General features: G+C 41.6%; 1 protein-coding gene across 1 annotated transcript in view; it reads right to left on the minus strand.

Annotated features, from left to right (window-relative positions):
- PARVA (parvin alpha) overlaps window positions 1-18503 on the minus strand; it is a 63698-nt gene extending 45195 nt beyond the window's left edge. Inside the window, exon 1 of the mRNA XM_081879079.1 lies at window positions 18160-18503. Coding sequence (XP_081735205.1) covers window positions 18160-18295 — 136 coding nt within the window. The 5' untranslated portion in view covers window positions 18296-18503. The remainder of the gene's footprint in view (window positions 1-18159) is intronic.
- Between the last annotated feature and the right edge of the window lie 355 nt (window positions 18504-18858).

Genomic DNA, 18858 nt, shown 5'->3' on the forward strand with positions numbered 1-18858 from the left:
GTGCCATTACTGAGAAGGCCCTCTGCCTGGTTTCCTGTAACTTTGCTTCTCGCAGCAAGGGAACTGCCAGAAGGCCCTCGGCACTGGACCTCAGTGCCTGAGCAGAACGATGAGGGTGGAGACACTCCTTCAGGTATACTGGACCAAGGCCGTTTAGGGTTTTAAAGGTCAGCACCAACACTTCGAATTATGCTCGGAAACGTACTGGGAGTCAATGTAGGTCTTTCAGGACCAGTGTTATATGGTCTTAGGCTCCATATGCCCATACTTTGCTTTTTGGTGCATACTTTGCTCAAGGTTACACCTTGAGGATCGAAAGGCACACAGTAAGTTAGACGGAAGAATCTTTCCTGCCTTCATTTGCCTGTCATGTAACAGCAGTCTTAGTTTACAACATCAGTTCTTTTTAGTGCATGAGTTGGATTGGTAACAGCCCCAACTCTTCCCTTGAACTAATTCTTGAATATTCCTCAATTGTAAAACAGATGCTTATTGTAAATTCATATTGACAGCGTAACTATATCAACGTATATTCACTATAAGCCCCACTGAATTCTGTGGGATTTACTCTCAGGAACGCCTGACTTAGTACTGAGCCTTAGAATATAAACACTTATCTGAGAAAAGTTCTAGTAAACATAGTGAGGAATCTTACTAAGCATCCATAGGCCTTTGCATCCTTATTTAACTTAAGTCTCCCTACCAAGTTACTTGTGTTGTTGTTTAGTCATTTAGTCATGTCCGACTCTTCGTGACCCCATGGACCAGAGCATGCCAGGCACTCCTGTCTTCCACTGCCTCCCGCAGTTTGGTCAGACTCATGTTTGTAGCTTCAAGAACACTGTCCAACCATCTCATCCTCTGTCGTCCCCTTCTTCTTGTGCCCTCAATCTTTCCCAACATCAGGGTCTTTTCCAGGGAGTCTTCTCTTCTCATGAGGTGGCCAAAGTATTGGAGCCTCAGCTTCAGGATCTGTCCTTCCAGTGAGCACTCAGGGCTGATTTCCTTAAGAATGGATACGTTTGATCTTCTTGCAGTCCATGGGACTCTCAAGAGTCTCCTCCAGCACCATAATTCAAAAGCATAAATTCTTCGGCGATCAGTTGCATGGGCTACATATGAGTAAGAATGGAGGTGGTAAGAGACTTAGAAGCCTCAAATGAAGTCACTGAAATATTCTGGAAATCTGTTCAGGCTAATATCTCTCATATATTAGGATATAATATGCCCTTGGGACTTAAAGTATTTCTGCTTGGTTATCTAAAAGATGTTAGTTCGGAAAATGATCAAGAAATAATGTTCAGCTCGATAACTGCTACTAATATCAGGTAGGTGGCTGTGTTGGTCTGATGCAGTCAGGGGAAAAAATAAAAATTGGGTTTTTTGGTATCTGAAGAAGTGTGCATGCACACGGAAGCTTATACCCAGAACAAACTTAGTTGGTCTCTAAGGTGCTACTGGACAATTTTTTAATTTGCTAATATAATAGCTAAAAATTGGGGCTGAGGAGCATTTCTCCTACTATATCCGAACGGATTGAGAAAATTTGGACCATAGTAACACAAATCAGCCTAACATGTTTGTGGGGAAATGGGTATTTTTTAAAAATAATGTTTTGAAACAACAATTTCCATGATAATGTCCAGCCTTAGTGCTGCTTTCAACCTGCTGTAACAGAACTACTTCATGTTCTTTATTTTTGGCTTATTTTGCTTAACAACAACAACAAATGGAGGCAAGAAACCTACCTTCCCCAAAACACACTGGATTGTCAAAGATGCTAACAATTAAATTTAAAATACCAACCAGCTAAAAACAATGCAGTCTAAAAACTCAAGCGCAAAGTGGAGATAAGCAATTATATAGCAAACTACAGAAATATGTAAAACTGAAAGGAAAAAAATCTTGTTCCCATTTAAGTCATCATATGTATTACAATTCCAAAGAAACCAAATGAACATTGTAAAAACAACAACAACAACCCTACTCTTTCCATGATGTATCTAATCATTTCCTATGAAATCTGTTCCCCCTACTACTCCAATCCACCAAGATGCTCCTTGTGCTCTGGTTACTGGAGCCACCTTGTGCTCTGCAGAGCACCTGCAGCTTATAAATCTTGAACTAGAAAATCCATCTCAGAACAGGATATGTCAGCAAACAAGTTTAAACAAATTGTTACTGGCACTTAGCAAACCAAACAGTAGTTTCAAGACGGGAGTTTTAAAATGTAATTTATGTATTTACAAAGACTTAGAAAAATTGTTAAAGGTGGGAAATGATTATGTGAAAACTGGTTCCATTCAATAACACATTTGATTTACAACAGTATTAAAGTGATTAATAATAATAATAATAATAATAATAATAATTTATTTACACCCCGCCCATCTGGCTGGGTTTCCCCAGCCTCTCTGGGCGGCTTCCAACAGAAAACTAAAATACAATAACCTATTAAACATCAGTGGTAATAAAAAAAATTAACATTTTTGAAACTGAAGACACACAGTGCACCCGTTTGTATGAACTCAGTGGGGCTTACTTCTGAGTAAACATCCATAAGATTGCACCAATGGCATGAAATGCTCCGTGCAATAAAAACTTTTTAAAAATTGCAAACACTCTTGGAGGTAGATTAAAATAAAATATGACCTTTCAGCATCAGAATAGATCTATAACAAGCATAGGCAAACTCAGCCCTCCAGATGTTTTGAGACTACACTTCCCATCATCCCTGACCACTAGTCCTGTTAGCTAGGGATGATGGGAGCTGTAGTCCCAAAACATCTGGAGGGCTGAGTTTGTCTATGCCTGATCTATAAGAACTTAAATCTGGTAGCATGCCAGTCAAGAACATTGTCTAACTGTGGCTGGGAAGCAACCTTAATTTTTAAACAAAAACGTAACCCCTTTATGGCAACACTGCTCCTTGGAAGTGAATTATTGTGAAAATTATCGTAAGGTTTTTAGAATAAGAACTATAAGTGCAAGTAGTGCTTGCCCAACTGCACTGCTCCCCTTTGTCATGGACTTTTTATTGTCTGCCATACCACCAGGCTCCTAATCTTATGCTGGAGTGAATTGTTGTTGTTGTTGTTTAAAATCATAATAATTCTGGATATGGTTTCTAACGTTGCTTATATGTTACTGTTACTGAATCTGAACTGGTTGAGTATTTTGGCCAGTGACTATTTTAATGCTTTCGGCCAGGTAATTGGTAGAGCATCCATATAGAAATGGGGAATAGACATTAAGATCTATCAATGCCTAACTTGTTCAATATATTCCAATCACACTCTAATGTTGATGACCCAGAAGAGAAAGTGAGTCTGGCAACCCTTCTGCGCACTAGAACCTTCTTGAAATTGGGGTCCACTCATTCCTAGAAGAAAATTTTTAAAAATACAGTGACAGTCCTACATTCTCTCTCGTAGCTCCCTGTGGGATTTCTCTAGTTCCTATTTTGATTCCTGCCCAGTGTACAAGATGACTGGGGGAGATGGTGTAGAAATTCAGGACAAATCTTCTTTCTCATTTTTTTGGCCAATAGAATGTGCTGCAGCTTTAATGCTTATTTATTTTCTGGTCATGGAGTAATAAGGTGGAAGGCAGTTAAACAGAGGCACACAACAGAAGTAGGGTTCAGGTAAAACTTCAATAAAGATTGCAGACATGCAAGGAGAAGAATGCTCAGGAAATGACTCATTGGAGACTAGTTACTGTTACTCGTTACTGTTCATGTTACAATCCAGCTGCCAGGAGAGATTTGACCAGTTTCTTATGGGCTGTAGCCCTTGGTCTCCAGTTTGGCCCAAGAGCTATAAAAACAAATGCTCTCAATTATTGGCTGTCATTGCTAAGGCCTCAAAGGCTGCTGGGCAATATACCTTGTAGAATAGGATGCAAGGCAGTCCTCTGATCTCTTCCTAGCCTTCATGCCCACGCATTTGCATAAAAAAGATATTTACCTTTTGAATTTGATGGTTTTAAAAAATATTTCCAATTATACTGCAGCTCAAATTGTACTTTTGCCAGCAGCTATTACAATTCTTGTAATATTATTCTCATTATGAATAATCTGAATTATTTAGCATTTATCCATTTCCAGCACTAGAGCTTTTTATGCCAATATTTCACTAATCCTACTGGCTGCTTCAGAACCATCTTGGGTTTAGATAAACCATTATGCTTTATGAAAATCTTGAACTGATTAGAGAAAAATATTAAAATCAAAGATACTCTCAGTATTTTAATACTTCCTAGATACAAATGAATGGTTTATGTCCACAACAGGCTTTTTAATCCTTTGCTCAGATGCTTCGTTTAGATTCTTCAAAAGTAGCTAACAAGAGGGGATGGTGGGGGTGGAATTAAATGTTTATTTATAGTTGTTGTATTGACCATCCTGGTCATAACAACCACAAAAAAAGAAATAACAATAATATATACATGAATACAATGTTGTGTATTGTGTCAACCAAAATATGTATTTACATTAAAATATACCAAATTACTACTACTACTAATATACAAAAGGTTAAAAAAGAATAAAACAAAATATTTATTAAAATACAAATTGTTGAGATAACTAATAATTTAAAAGCATCCAAATATATATTTAATTTAATCACCAATTAAAGCTATATAATTTACCATATTAACCTCAATAAAAAATTTCCTCAGCTTTTGGGCACCCAATACAATTGAGAGAATTAAAACAGTCTCTACCTTTGAAATCTCATTGTAGCTTTTCAACACTCATCAGTTTCCTGCCCAGCTGAATCAATCCATTCTCAATATTGCCTTAATTTCATCTACTACTAACCAAGCCTACAGCTGAATTAGCCACAACGCAGATATATATATACATTAATATCCAAGATAGCTTGACATTAACTCTTTTAACACTTGACAAACATGAATCGTCTTTTAGGTGCTCATTCGTTTTCCTAGTGTTAGGCTTATCTATCCGTCTGGCAATAGCAGTACTTCCTAAGGGCATATATTCTAAACAAACTACAGAAAAGCACTTTGTGTTTTTTAATGTCAAGTATCCACTAAGTTTCTGTTTTTTAAAAAATTACTGGACATAATTAGACATATTTGCCATTTTCAAATGCACAGTAATAATGAAACCTGAGCACATTTATGAGCCCCACCGATTTCAACTGAACTGGATACAGAATTGTAGCCTAATGGCACCAGATGTCAAAGAGAAAAATAACTACCAAACTTTTAGAAGACATCTGAAGGCAGCCCTGTTTTGGGAAGCTTTTAATTTTTAATAGGTCATTGTATTTTAGTGTTTTGTTGGAAGCTGCCCAGAGTGGCTGGGGAAACCCAGCCAGATGGGCGGGGTATAAATAGTAAATTATTATTATTATTATTATTATTATTATTATTATTATTATTATTAGTTTTTAGGAATTCAAATGTCTAAAGTGAATTGATTCAGACAAAATAGAATCCACATTATTACAGTATATATACCATGTCTATCCGAAGTGTGGTTCTCTTGCCAGTTTTGGAACATGATGAAAGACTGTTTGGGGTTGGTAAACAACGGAGAACGGAGGAAAATTTTATGACGCAGTTTTAAATGGCGTCTCGCTAAGACAGGCTTGTCTAAGAAAGACGGGGGGAGGAGGATCAGGACCATTGGAATGTGAATGATGATTGGAATGTGATCTTAACCTGACAGAGCCCTCCTGATATACTTGGCAAGCCTGAGAAAATTAAAGGACAGACCGAAGATAATTTTTTTTATGGAAGTGTGGAATGGCGGCTGTCCCTAAGTGATATGATCTTTGGAGAGTGTAAAACCCACACAGAGGACGTCTGTTTCTAATCCGCTTGTGAAGATTATCAGAGATCGCAAAGAAAGGAATATATGATAACAACAACAAGATGAAGAAAGTAATAAAGAGACTATCTGGATAGAACTGGATAGAACTGTTTAATTAAAGCAGCAATATAAGTGATGTTTGGACCACCGTTCAGAGCTTGATGTATGGGTACCCCAAACAAATTTTAAAAATCTGGCTGTATAATTTGGAACTAATGTGATTTGGAAATAATGTGATTTGATTGGCCTGTTAATAAAAATTATTTATTAAAAAAAAAGAAAGACTGTTTGGGACAACTTAAGGAACTTCATGGACCATGACATGGAAAACAACAGTGCTCACTTCCCTCTGTCCCTAGGAAATGCAGTGAGCAACCTATATTTTGCTTATCTGTATTAGCACAATCCTATTTTTAGTACTGATAATCACTGAAATAAGAAACCCAGATCTCAGTGAAAACTCTAAGATAATGTAAATGTGTTGAAATAAATTATAAAAATCTGTAAATTGGGGGGGGGCGTGCATACAGGAGATGAGTAGCCAAAGTGGTGCTCTTCAGCTGAATCGTGGACTACAACTCTCATCAGCGCCAGCTACCATGGCTAACGTACAGGGATAATAAGGGGAGCTGGAGTTCCACAACACTGTTGCTACCTCTGTTACAAAGAAACATAGAAACCTGCCTCATACCAGGTCAGACCCATTAGTCCAGCAGTTCTCAACCTGTGGGTCCCCAGATGTTGTTGGACTACAACTCCCACCATCCCTAGCTAGCAAGGCCAGAGCTCAGGGATGGTGGGAGTTGTAGTCCAACAACATCTGGGGACCCACAGGTTGAGAACCGCTGCATTAGTCCATCCATCACAGTACTGTCTGCTCCAACTGGCAATGACTCTTTAGGGTTCCAGAGGAGTCTCGCCGAAGCCTGCTTGGGTGCTAGAAATTAGACCTGGTGTGGGTGCTTGTAAAGCTTGTGAATTTCAAGTGAGCATGTTGGGGAATGCATGTCACAGCTGCAAAGCAATTCAGCTGACCTAGATCAAACTCGGTTAGTTTTCTATCTGCTAGCAAGAGGCCACAGTCATCTTTCTTGCTTGCTTGCTTTCTTATTTATGAAAAGACATAACCTCACCTTTCTGTCTAATGAACTGCAAGGTGACTTAGAACAAAATTTAAAACAACTATTATCATTAAAAAGCAGATCAAAGCTTCAATCCAAAAAGGTCCTATTCAGGGTGTCAGTGACAAACAACTACTTTGATGTGCCAAGTTGAAACAAAGGGTCTTTAAAAACCCATCATGGAGCAGGCAGTTCAGGAGCCATGGGGCAACCCCAGAAATGGTCATCTCATTGGTCTCAACCAACTGCTATTTGGACATGCAAGAAAGCCTCCCCTATTGATTTTAATGGACCGCCAAGCCTTTTGGTGGAATATATGACCCATCAGGTGTCCTCTTTTAAATTAGAGCTTTAAAAGTAACTGCGCTTTAAAACATGCCCCAAAATAGACCAGAAATCAGTAAAGCTGTTGAAAAAGAGGAGTCAAATGCTCTAGAAAACCAGCTCCAGTCTGACTGTTAGCTGCTGCATTCTAAACCAACTGAAGTTTCTAAACATTTTTCGAAAGCAATCCTAGGTACCACATTATTCAGGAATTCAATCCTGATGTAAGTAAGGTATGTAAGGCATGTACCACTAGTAGCCAGATTCACACTATCTAGAAATGAACACAGCTGATATATGCACTTAACCTGGGCAGAAGGGCTCCTGTCACAGCCGCGATATGAACAGCCAACAACAAAGCAGAGCCCAGACTGCAGCGCAATGCTATTCAAGATGGGCAGAATCATTATATCCACTGGCAGCTCTACTTATCAGGAACACCCCTGTCTTATCAGGATTAAATCTCAATTTGTCTAGTAATTTCCTCACATTCAGTCAAGTAGCAATCACAGCCATTGATTCAGCAGTCTGAGAGAATAGTGTGTCATCACCCTATGGGCAACGTGTCCCAGCAACATTCCTTAAGCATGGCGCTCAAGTGTGTGGTGGTGACTCAGCTCAGGAATTTCTGGAAGCTACCTATTATCTGGATCCAATTCAGTCTGGCTTCAGGCCTGGTTATGGTGCTGAGGTGGTCTTGGCCACAATCTCTGAAGCAAATTCCCCTTTCCTTTAACACACAAGGAGTCTGGCAGTTTTATTTATTTGTAAAATTTAAGGGTTAGCCTAAAGAGCATTGCCTTTAGGTTTTAATGTTTTTCATAAGTGACGAGTTTTACCTAAATCTATACACAAGAATCTATGGCTGTAACCCATAATGGGAATCTACTTCTGAGTAAACATTCACATGCATACTGTTTGACAAAATCTTGATAGATAAATAGTTAAAAAAACACCCATCAGGATCTTGTTGTTGCTTTCCATGTTCTTTTCTTTTTATTTATTACATATTAGTTGCTTGCTAATTAAATTTCTCCAAGCAACTTACAATAAAAAATACACATAAAAGAATTCAAAACAAACATCAAAAGGAACAGAATAATATTATTTACTAAAAGTGTATATTATTCTTACAATAGCTTAATTATTTCTGGATGTAATTTTTTTAAGTAAATTTGTTTTGTTTTATTTAATAATTAAAATATTTATGGACCACACTTTCATAAAAAAACACAACAAGGCAGTATACAACATAAAGAAATTATAATAGTTGAAAGCTCTTCTGAAATTTCTAATACAGGTTGGGAGGAAGTTAAGATGGTGGGACCATCACAATAGACTATCCTCAGACATTGAATCAGATATTTAATCAGACTTAACAGAGAGCTCCCGTTGAAGGGCTACAGCAAAGAACTCTTCAACACAGCCACTCCAAATGGTCCAGCAGTATGCAAGGACTGGTCTCTTAGTGGATTATCTTCTTCCAATTATTTTTACTTTCTGGCACTTTAGCAACATAACAGAATGTATTTGTAAGCAGATATATCATTTTCACATATTTAAGGAGCAATATATCGTAATTTCCCTTCCATAATCAGGGAGATTACTCCCAAACCTCCAGATAGCCTATAAAACAAATCCTTAGGAGAATGCTACTTTAATTTGTTGACCTGAATATATCTAACAGAGATGAATTAACAAAAGGGGCTAATTAGTCTAACTAATGCTATACAGTAATTATTTTTTGAATAGGCTAAGAGGCTTTGATTTGACCTTAAAAAGTAAGTCCACAAAAGTTATTAGCCCCCCAAACATTTTCTTTCTATCCCATTTGCCAACAGAGACCCAATGTAGTGGAGAGAATGCCTGAAAAAGATAGGGAAGACTTAAAATCCAGTTCAGCCATGAAGCACATTGTATAGCCTTACTTTGGGCAAATCACCCATACCTTATAAGGCAAATCAGGTGGCAATGGGAGACAGGGCCTTCTCCAGATATTTTTCGGACTGATGCAAAGCCCAGATAGCAAACACTTCAGAAAGCCTTCCTGCACTATTTGAGCAACAATTCTGGTCTTCATCTATTTTTCCCTTGCTTCTTCTCTAAGGTTTCAATCCTATGCACACTTATCTGGGAACAAGTCCCATTGAACTAAGTGGGTATTACTTATTAGTAGACCTACTTGCAATCATTGTACATATCCCCTCACCCACACCATAGCTATAGCAATACACACACACTACTCCCTGTAACGAGACTGATATCAGACTATTCCTGCTTTGAATAGGGAAGAATCCCTTAGAAGTAGAGGCTGGTCTGAACCCCCCAAAAGTAGAGCCCAGTCCCTTCTCTGTTCCTTACATTCATATTCAATACAGCATTGCATATGTATAGACACTCTGCGCTTGTTTCTGTCCATCTCCTGTGATGCCCAAGCATCTTTGGACAGCACCCTATGGTCCCACCCCTTTCTCCAGAGGTAAAAAAAGGTTTAAAATAATAAATTCCAGTAGAGGAGGCTTAGGAAGGGAAGGGGACTCCTCAAGACCCAAATTTTGATTTTATTTCCTTTTAAATAAGCTCTACTTACACGGAGGAGTACCTCAGAAATGCCTTGCAACTTCCACCGCATTAGGTCAGGACTATGAAGAACCTCCCCAACCAATCAGATGCATCTATTTCAATGCCAGCTAGGGTGGGTGAAAGGTAGGGTGACAGGGATTTCATCCAACCCCCACCCCTCACCCCTGGTCCTGTTAATCTTTGGTCAGATCTTTAAAAAGAAAGACCCCTCCATTGGCAGAATACAGGAGAACTCTGGCTTGTGCCGATCCCAAGGTCTTCCGTGATCTATTCTCGAGCCCTTTCCTTGTCTTATCTCCAGGGTATAGTACTGAGATGTAGAGGTGTCAGAAATCTCCACCATCATCAAGGAAGTCAGCAGTAAACCTCAGAGAGGGACATCTGCAATATGATATGGCCCTCCCAATGATCACAAGTTTGCACCCTAATTTTCTCAGCCATTCCTATAATGAGCTTTGGCATGACATCTTTTAAATATTTAATTTATAATGAAGCAATTTCTATCCATTTGTGTACTCAGCATCTTACTTTTTCTGCATAAGATATTTCCAACTTGTGTATGTTCTGTGCCATTATATTCTGGTTTTAAATCAATGACCGTGAAAGAAGACAAAATCATTTCTACATTTACCAAAAAAACCAAAACCCCATACTTTTTCACACAAGGCAGCTTGCCCATTTAATTCATGACTAATTTAGTAAGCTCCATTCCAAGGAATTTACTTACGCTAATCCTAAAGCCTCTTATGCAGATTTATGGAAAATATGAACAGAATGGCTCAAGCAACTGTCTCCCACAAATAAGTCTTAGTGAAACCTCAAGAGGGATTAAACAGGTCCTCATTCAAAAATGGATCAGCCAATGCCAAAGAATGAAAATCAAAAGCCAGCAGAATTACACATGCAGCTATTTTTAAAAATCACATTCTGTCTGAAAAGGCAGCTCATGCATCTCACCAGCGTCTTAATCATGAGACAGCTCTATCTGCATCTGTCAAATTCAATTTGTCTACCTTTCAAATGAAACCTATACCTGTGCCTTGCAAGTATAATTCAATCGCCAATGTTGGCAGGAAAGGCAAGGACAAAGAGAGAAGTTTCTTAGGATGCTATTTAGGGCACTTGGAAGGAAGGTGGGATTTCACAGGCATTTTCCTACAACCATTAGACAACTGTGTTTAATATTCAGTGGAGGTAGGTAAAGGTAAAGGGACCCCTGACCATTAGGTCCAGTCGTGACTGACTCTGGGGTTGTGGCGCTCATCTCGCTTTATTGGCCGAGGGAGCTGGCGTACAGCTTCTGGGTCATGTGGCCAGCATGACTAAGCCGCTTCTGGCCAACCAGAGCAGCGTACGGAAACGCCATTTACCTTCCCGCCAGAGCGGTACCTATTTATCTACTTGAACTTTGACGTGCTTTCGAATTGCTAGGTTGGCAGGAGCAGGGACCGAGCAACGGGAGCTCACCCCATGGTGGGGATTCGAACCGCCGACCTTCTGATCGGTAAGTCCTAAGCTCTGTGGTTTAACCCACAGCGCCACTTGTGTCCCTATTCAGTGGAGAGTCATATGGAATCAGACCTTCTGACAGATTGTAGTGAGCACCATATGTATAGATATTCATAGAATATCATTTTACAATGACCAGACCGAAAGGAGAATGTGGGAATCCACCTTTAGTCCACTCTCTCCAGACATCATCACATTCAGAACAAAAGGGTTTGACACTTCCTTGGAATGGGAAATTAGAAATTTGTAGAGTCTAGTGATAGGAACACAGATTTAACACTACCCTCTCCCTCACTAGGGCCAGTTAGGGTTGCTAAGGCAGCAACACTCCCCCATCATCAGATACTATGGGCTGTATCCAATGTTCTCTGTCTGCTACGGCAAGAGCCCACACGCAAGTGGATGCCAGAATCTAAAGGTTGCGCAACGAAAGGAATCCAATGCAACAGTTGCCCTAGTGGATATTTTTCCACAACAGCTGATTGTTGTTGCACAATCTGTTGTACAACAATCTTTGCTAATGTAGTTGGGTTTTTCCTTGCACCAGTGCAACAAGTATACTGCTACAGTATGTGACTTTAATTTAGTGCTACCTTGGATACAACCCAGTATTTTAAAAAAATAAAAAATCAGGCCATTTAAAGAGAGAGAGAGAGGTATATGAGGGGAGGAAAGAAAACATTCCTCATGACTGCCTCCAAATGACAAAAAAAAGTAGCAGATGTGAAAATGTAAGCCTCATTTCTGCCAAATACACAATGCAAGTCAAATTCTACTACTGTCATTTATATTGAATACTGTTTAAATAATTCAAGGATCCATTACCTGAAATGGTCTGGTTTCTGCAAGTGCTTAAAGTACTATTACTCTTAGATAAGTTGCCAGAGCAAACAGTAAGCAAGCATAAGCTACTAATTCCACCCTCCCCCTTCAAAAAAAGTGCCACCCATTGTTGCAATGTTAAGAAAATAAGAGACCCAAGTTATTCTGCCTTCTGAATATTCGGTATTTTTCATAACCTACAGACCAGATCCTATCAAGCAACCCCAGGCTTACGTCTTGGATAGGTCAAAATGCTAGCTTTTTCAACTGCAGCAGCAAAACAACAAGGCCAAAGATAGAGAAAAAGAATGTTACAAAGCTGGAGCAAGATTAGTTTTTCTTGCACCATCAAAACCAAATAAGCCAAAGAGAAGAGTGGGCAAATTACTTCAATTGAAGTCATATCAATTGGGAAGCTGACTCAGACCATACACTGTACCATAATTGCCCTCCATCAAATTCATGGGCCCAAACTGTCTGTTTTCCATCTGCTCCTACACCAATTTAAGCAATTTTGAACTTTGCTCTCCCTTGGTGAATGTATCACAGATTTATTAGAATGTCAGGGTCCAATTGTTAAGATTCTCTAAGGCAGGTTATTACAAGGTGCGGATTTTTGATGTCCGTCAGTCAAGCCCAAGAAAACTGAAGGAGCACAATCAATGCAGCTTTACTCACCCTGGAAACCCATAATATAAGATAATGAAATACGCCAAGAAAAGGGGGAAAGGAGGGTGTTTATTCACTCTTACCATTACCTCAAAGACTTCTCTGCTAATGGTTCTAGCACCAAAAAGAGGTTTTTAGACTACTGTATTTCTAGCTGCCAGAAACCATCACTGCTAATATCATGGGCTTTATAATTTCATGCCCTCTTGTTGCATGAATGGATCCTGTGTTAATCTAATGTCGTGAATGAGTTACTATGCCTTTTCATTCGCATTAGTCTACTCACATAGTAACTCCATTACCTAAGTTCACTGATACCTTTATTACAAAATTACCCAGAGATGACCAGTGGAGTTTGGCCTATATTTACATGCATATTACACATACATACTCAGGGGATCTGATACTGTGCTTAGTCTGCTGCCATTGTTTTTTGACAGATGACTGGTTGATAGCACAGGCCAACTTTGAGACTATACAATATAGACAGCACTTTTGGAAAAACAAATAAAACAAAAGCCAACAACTTATTTTGCTGACAAATAATCTTGGGTGCTAAATATTGAACCTGAATGTCTTCGCAGCCACTGAAACCACCTTTTATGTGAAACCCTGTCTGTTGTACACTGTGACTCATTGTCACGCAGTGCAAGAAAGGCCTGTCCAGAAGCAGTTGGATTGGGAGCAGGGAAAATGTGTCACACAACATGGCAGACAAAGCTAGTGCATTAGTGCAACTTACAACCTTCAAGCTGAGCCATTTTCGAGAGCTGATAAGTATTATTTGTGTTGGATATATTTCTAAATGAAGGCCAATATATATGTGTTAAAGCAAACAGGAAAACACTTATTCAATAACAATGAAAACTAATTACAGGTAAGATCTGTATTGATTGATGTGATGCATGTGATCTAACTGCCATTTTTAAGTAATTCAATTAATTCAATTGCACAGGTTTCTGGGGCATGTTCTAGGGTGTGTACACAAGTTTATTCAGGGCACTAGCCAGGTGTGTTAAGCTACAGTTACCTGTTTTAGCTAGGACATTTCCTTAAAACTTCAATACTCCCTTCTAAACCTCTTGCCACCAATATCTCTTTTCCTTGCTTTTCTTCATAACCCTCTTTAATTGTTTAACTCCAATTGTTCAGTCCAGCTCTTAACACCTCATTTCCCCTAAATATTCCAAAATGGGTTACTTCACTTGCTTAGTATAGGGCCAACCCCCAGTCAGTTACCTCTAGCAACATTACAACAGTTTACAAGAAATCATGCAACAATTATAAAACCCCACACCGTTCATCTGTATCAACTATTTAACAATGTTCATTCCAAAATACACGTTTGAAATACAATCAGTTCATTTTGCCACATATGAACCAATACTGAACCCTAGTACATGCAAAACACTCCCCTGCAGTTGCATATTGTAGAGGGAGATTGCTTGCGGTGAGCAACCTATTTTTCAGGGAACCTTGTGCTAATACTAATCTTCCCATTAATGGGTTTTTGAAAAGTTTCTAAGGAACCCATAGCTTTCTTAAAGCAGTTTGAAATAAAAGAAACAAATAACAACCACAATTCAATTATACACATTCAAGTATTTACAAAGTATAAACGCTATCATAATTATCTAAAAAGCATCTAAATATCAAACCTGTTAAGAAGTGCATTTGCTGGTAGATTGCTATTCTTTTGAGACGTCTTTACAATAATTTGGAAAAAGCGGCATACAAACTTGATGATGCCTCCTATAATTAAATCACAACTGATTTAAGTCCAACAAAGTATGTTACAATCCAGTTTTGTATTTTTTCTCAAACCAGAGAATTTGATGACGGAATTCTAAACTGGGTGGATGGGAGGTTGCCTGCTTTTTATGGGGTTACACTCTCTCTGAAGGAGCAGGTATGTAGCTTGGGGGCACTCCTTTGCTGTCGCTTGAGGCTCAGGTGGCCTCAGTGGTGCAAAGTGCCTTCCATCAGCTTCACCTGCTGGCTCAGCTGTACCCCTCTCTGGACAGGGATAGGCTAACTACTGTTTTTTATGCTCTGGTAATTTCTGGGTTAGATTATCGCAGTATGTTATATGTAGGGCTTCCTCTGAAGACAGTTTGGAAACATCAGATGGTAAAGAATTTGGTGGGCAGTTGCTCACCGAGGCAAGATGGTTTAAGCATCTTACACCAATCCTGGCCCAACTTGTGCTAATTGCCAATTAGTTTCTGGGCCAAATTCAAAGTGCTGGTTTTGACTTATAAAACTTTAAGCAGCTCAGGACCACAATACCTGAAGGTCCACCTCTCTCCATATGAACCTACCTGGAACCTGAGTTCATCACTTGTGGCCCTTCTTCGTGTGCCTCCTCCACAAGAGTTCCGGGGGGTGGCAACGCAATAACATGTCTTTTCTGTGGTGGCTCTCCTTTTTGGAATGCTCTCCCCAGCGAGATTCTGCTGGCGTCTTCATTATGCACCTTTAGGCACCAGGCAGAAATGTTTCTCTTCAACCTGGCTTTTAACTGGCTAACATCCTATATCCTTTATGTTTCGGGGTTGTTTTGTTTTGTTCTTGTTTTTGTTATGTATTTTGTGTTTTTATCTTGTATTTTTATGCTGTGAAGTGCCCTGAGATCTATGGGTGAAGGCTGGTGTACAAATGTAATAAATAATAGGAGCAACAACAAGAAGGACCCCCCCCCCAAAAAAAATGTGTTCCTGGTGGAAATGTTCTCCTGCCCATTTCATTGTTCTAGGGACTCAGGTGTGTGTAATTATGCACAGGACAGGTTTTCATGTGACAGCATTCAATTAACACTATTGCAGAGCATACACTTGGAGAAGATCAGTCTACATCCCAATCCCAAAGAAGGGCAGTGCCAAAGAATGCTCCAACTACCGCACAATTGCACTCATTTCACACGCTAGCAAGGTTATGCTTAAAATTCTACAAGGCAGGCTTAAGCAATATGTGGACCGAGAACTCCCAGAAGTGCAAGCTGGATTTCGAAGGAGCAGAGGAACCAGAGACCAAATTACAAACATGCGCTGGATTATGGAGAAAGCTAGAGAGTTCCAGAAAGACATCTACTTCTGCTTCATTGACTATGCAAAAGCCTTTGACTGTGTCGACCACAGCAAACTATGGCAAGTTCTTAAAGAAATGGGAGTGCCTGATGACCTCATCTGTCTCCTGAGAAATCTCTATGTGGGACAAGAAGCTACAGTTAGAACTGGATATGGAACAACTGAATGGTTCAAAATTGGGAAAGGAGTACGGCAAGGCTGTATATTGTCCCCCTGCTTATTTAACTTATATGCAGAATTCATCATGCGAAAGGCTGGGCTGGATGAATCCCAAGCCGGAATTAAGATCGCCGGAAGAAATATCAACAACCTCAGATATGCAGATGACACAACCTTGATGGCAGAAAGTGAGGAGGAATTAAAGAACCTTTTAATGAGAGTGAAGGAGGAGAACGCAAAATATGGTCTGAAGCTCAACATCAAAAAAATGAAGATCATGGCCACTGGGCCCATCACCTCCTGGCAAATAGAAGGGGAAGAAATGGAGGCAGTGAGAGATTTTACTTTCTTGGGCTCCATGATCACTGCAGATGGTGACAGCAGCCACGAAATTAAAAGACACCTGCTCCTTGGGAGAAAGGCGATGGCAAACCTAGACAGCGTCTTAAAAAGCAGAGACATCACCTTGCCAACAAAGGTCTGTATAGTTAAAGCCATGGTTTTCCCAGTAGTGACGTATGGAAGTGAGAGCTGGACCATAAAGAAGGCTGATCTCCGAAGAATTGATGCTTTTGAATTATGGTGCTGGAGGGAGACTCTTGAGAGTCCCATGGACTGCAAGAAGATCAAACGTATCCATTCTTAAGGAAATCAGCCCTGAGTGCTCACTGGAAGGACAGATCCTGAAGCTGAGGCTCCAATACTTTGGCCACCTCATGAGAAGAGAAGACTCCCTGGAAAAGACCCTGATGTTGGGAAAGAAGAAGGGGACGACAGAGGACGAGATGGTTGGACAGTGTTCTCGAAGCTACAAACATGAGTCTGACCAAACTGCGGGAGGCAGTGGAAGACAGGAGTGCCTGGCGTGCTCTGGTCCATGGGGTCACGAAGAGTCGGACACGACTAAACAACTAAACAACAACAACAGAGCTTACACAGGGAACTTGTGCAGCAGGAAGTAGTGCAGGGGTAGATGCAGGAACCAAAAATATAGCATCCCACAGCCATAGGAGATCAGAAACTTCACCAGGAGGGGCACTGTGCCTCCGGTCCCAAGGCAGAGGGTCTTGAAATTGAAGCTTGCCCATTCTTCCCTTCAGAAGCATGCCCTGCATACTGTATGGAGTTGTGTGCTGCCTCTGTGTGTAGTTTTTTTTTGGGGGGGGGGTGTATTAAGAGGGCTTACAGCTCCTCTTAGGTGAACCTTGGCTATAAATAAATGAACAAGCTTAAGATGTGCCTCCTTCAGGTGTGAGCACCTGTCCAGAGAGCTTGACAACAAAGCATTGCATGTGTGTACCAGAAAGTGTGCCTAATTCATACTACACTTCCTCCGGCTCTAGCTCCTTATACAGACACAGCAGCCTCCCTGCGCTCCCAGCGAGAGCGGTCTGTGCCCCGCTGTTGCCAGGAGCGCCTCCCTCCCCTCTTCACTTTAGGCAACTTATAAAGATACTGAAAGCCTTGAATTCCCACTCTGGGAAGAAACTCCTTCCCAGCAGGCAGCGCAGCGCACAGAGCGCTTACAATAAGGCCTCAGAGCTCCAAGGCGTGCGAAAACAAGGCTCTGACTGGGAGCCTCGCCAGCCCGCGCTGTTGACCCTGCGGGGTCTGCGAAGCCCCAGCTAGGAGCCCGTCGAGGGAGGCGGAGAGGCCGAAAACTGGCTGGGGAGGGCGGGGGGAGATTTCTCAACTCTGGGAGGACAACTTCCTGACAGAAACAAGGCTAGATAAACAGCTGAAGGAGCCCAGCCCGGCAGCGGCTGCTGCAGGCTACATTTTTCAAGCATGACGCTTTCCCCGAGGCGGCACACCCAGCCCGGCCACCCCCGTCCCTCCTTAGCCCGGCTCGGGTGCTTCTGGCTGAGGGCAAGCGTGGGGAGCCTTTGACTTTTCCCTTCTCCCTCCCCCCCCCCGCCTCGCCTGCCTCTCTCCTCCATGCCCCTCCCTCTGCCTCATTAAAGGCGCCGCGCAGAAAAAAAGGGGGAAACCTTTGGCACACCAGCGCACACACTTCTCTCTCTGTCCCCCCCCCCCTTACCTTCTTTCGCTTTTTTCCTCCTGGCCAAAGTGCCTCCGAGCTTGCCCAAAAAGGAGTCGTCTTTCTTCCGGGATGGGGGCGACTTGGGAGTGGGCGACTTGGGGGACGAGGGCGATTTCTGAGGGGAGGTGGCCATGGCGGAGGTGCTGCTGGGGGTCCCAGGGAAAGCGCGCCGGAGCCTGGCCGAGGAGGAGGAGGAGGAGGAGGAGGAGAGTCCCCGCTGGAGTCGCTCACAAGCGGCTGGTCCCTATTCCCAACGGAAGCGGAATTATTCCAAACATTTGAGGCTGTTCTTGCTCTCTCTTTCTCCCTCCCTCCTTCCTTCCTTCTTCCCTCCCTCTCTGCCTCTCTCCCTCCCGCGCGCACCCAGAGAAGGGTTTTCTCTGCCTCGCTCGCTCCTACCCACATGGGCTCAGAGCAGCGACTCGGCAGAGAGGACTCAGCAGGCCAGTGCCGCCCCACCTCAGGCCCTACAATACTGTAATAACCGCTCCGGGACACAAGTTGCTCCTTCCATTAGTCTCGCACGCAGTGGCGTAGCGTGGGGGGTGCGGGGGGGGGCTGGCCGCACAGGGCGCAACATCTGGGGGGGGGGCGCTCGCACTCGCAGCTCTCTGCCCCTACCTGGCAGGGGCGCAAATTACTTGCCTTGCCCCAGGTGCTGACAAGCCACGCCACGCCACTGCTCGCACGCAAAAG

The sequence above is a fragment of the Podarcis erhardii genome, assembly GCF_964252035.2.
Source record: "Podarcis erhardii genome assembly, chromosome: 1".
Lineage (NCBI taxonomy): Eukaryota > Metazoa > Chordata > Lepidosauria > Squamata > Lacertidae > Podarcis > Podarcis erhardii.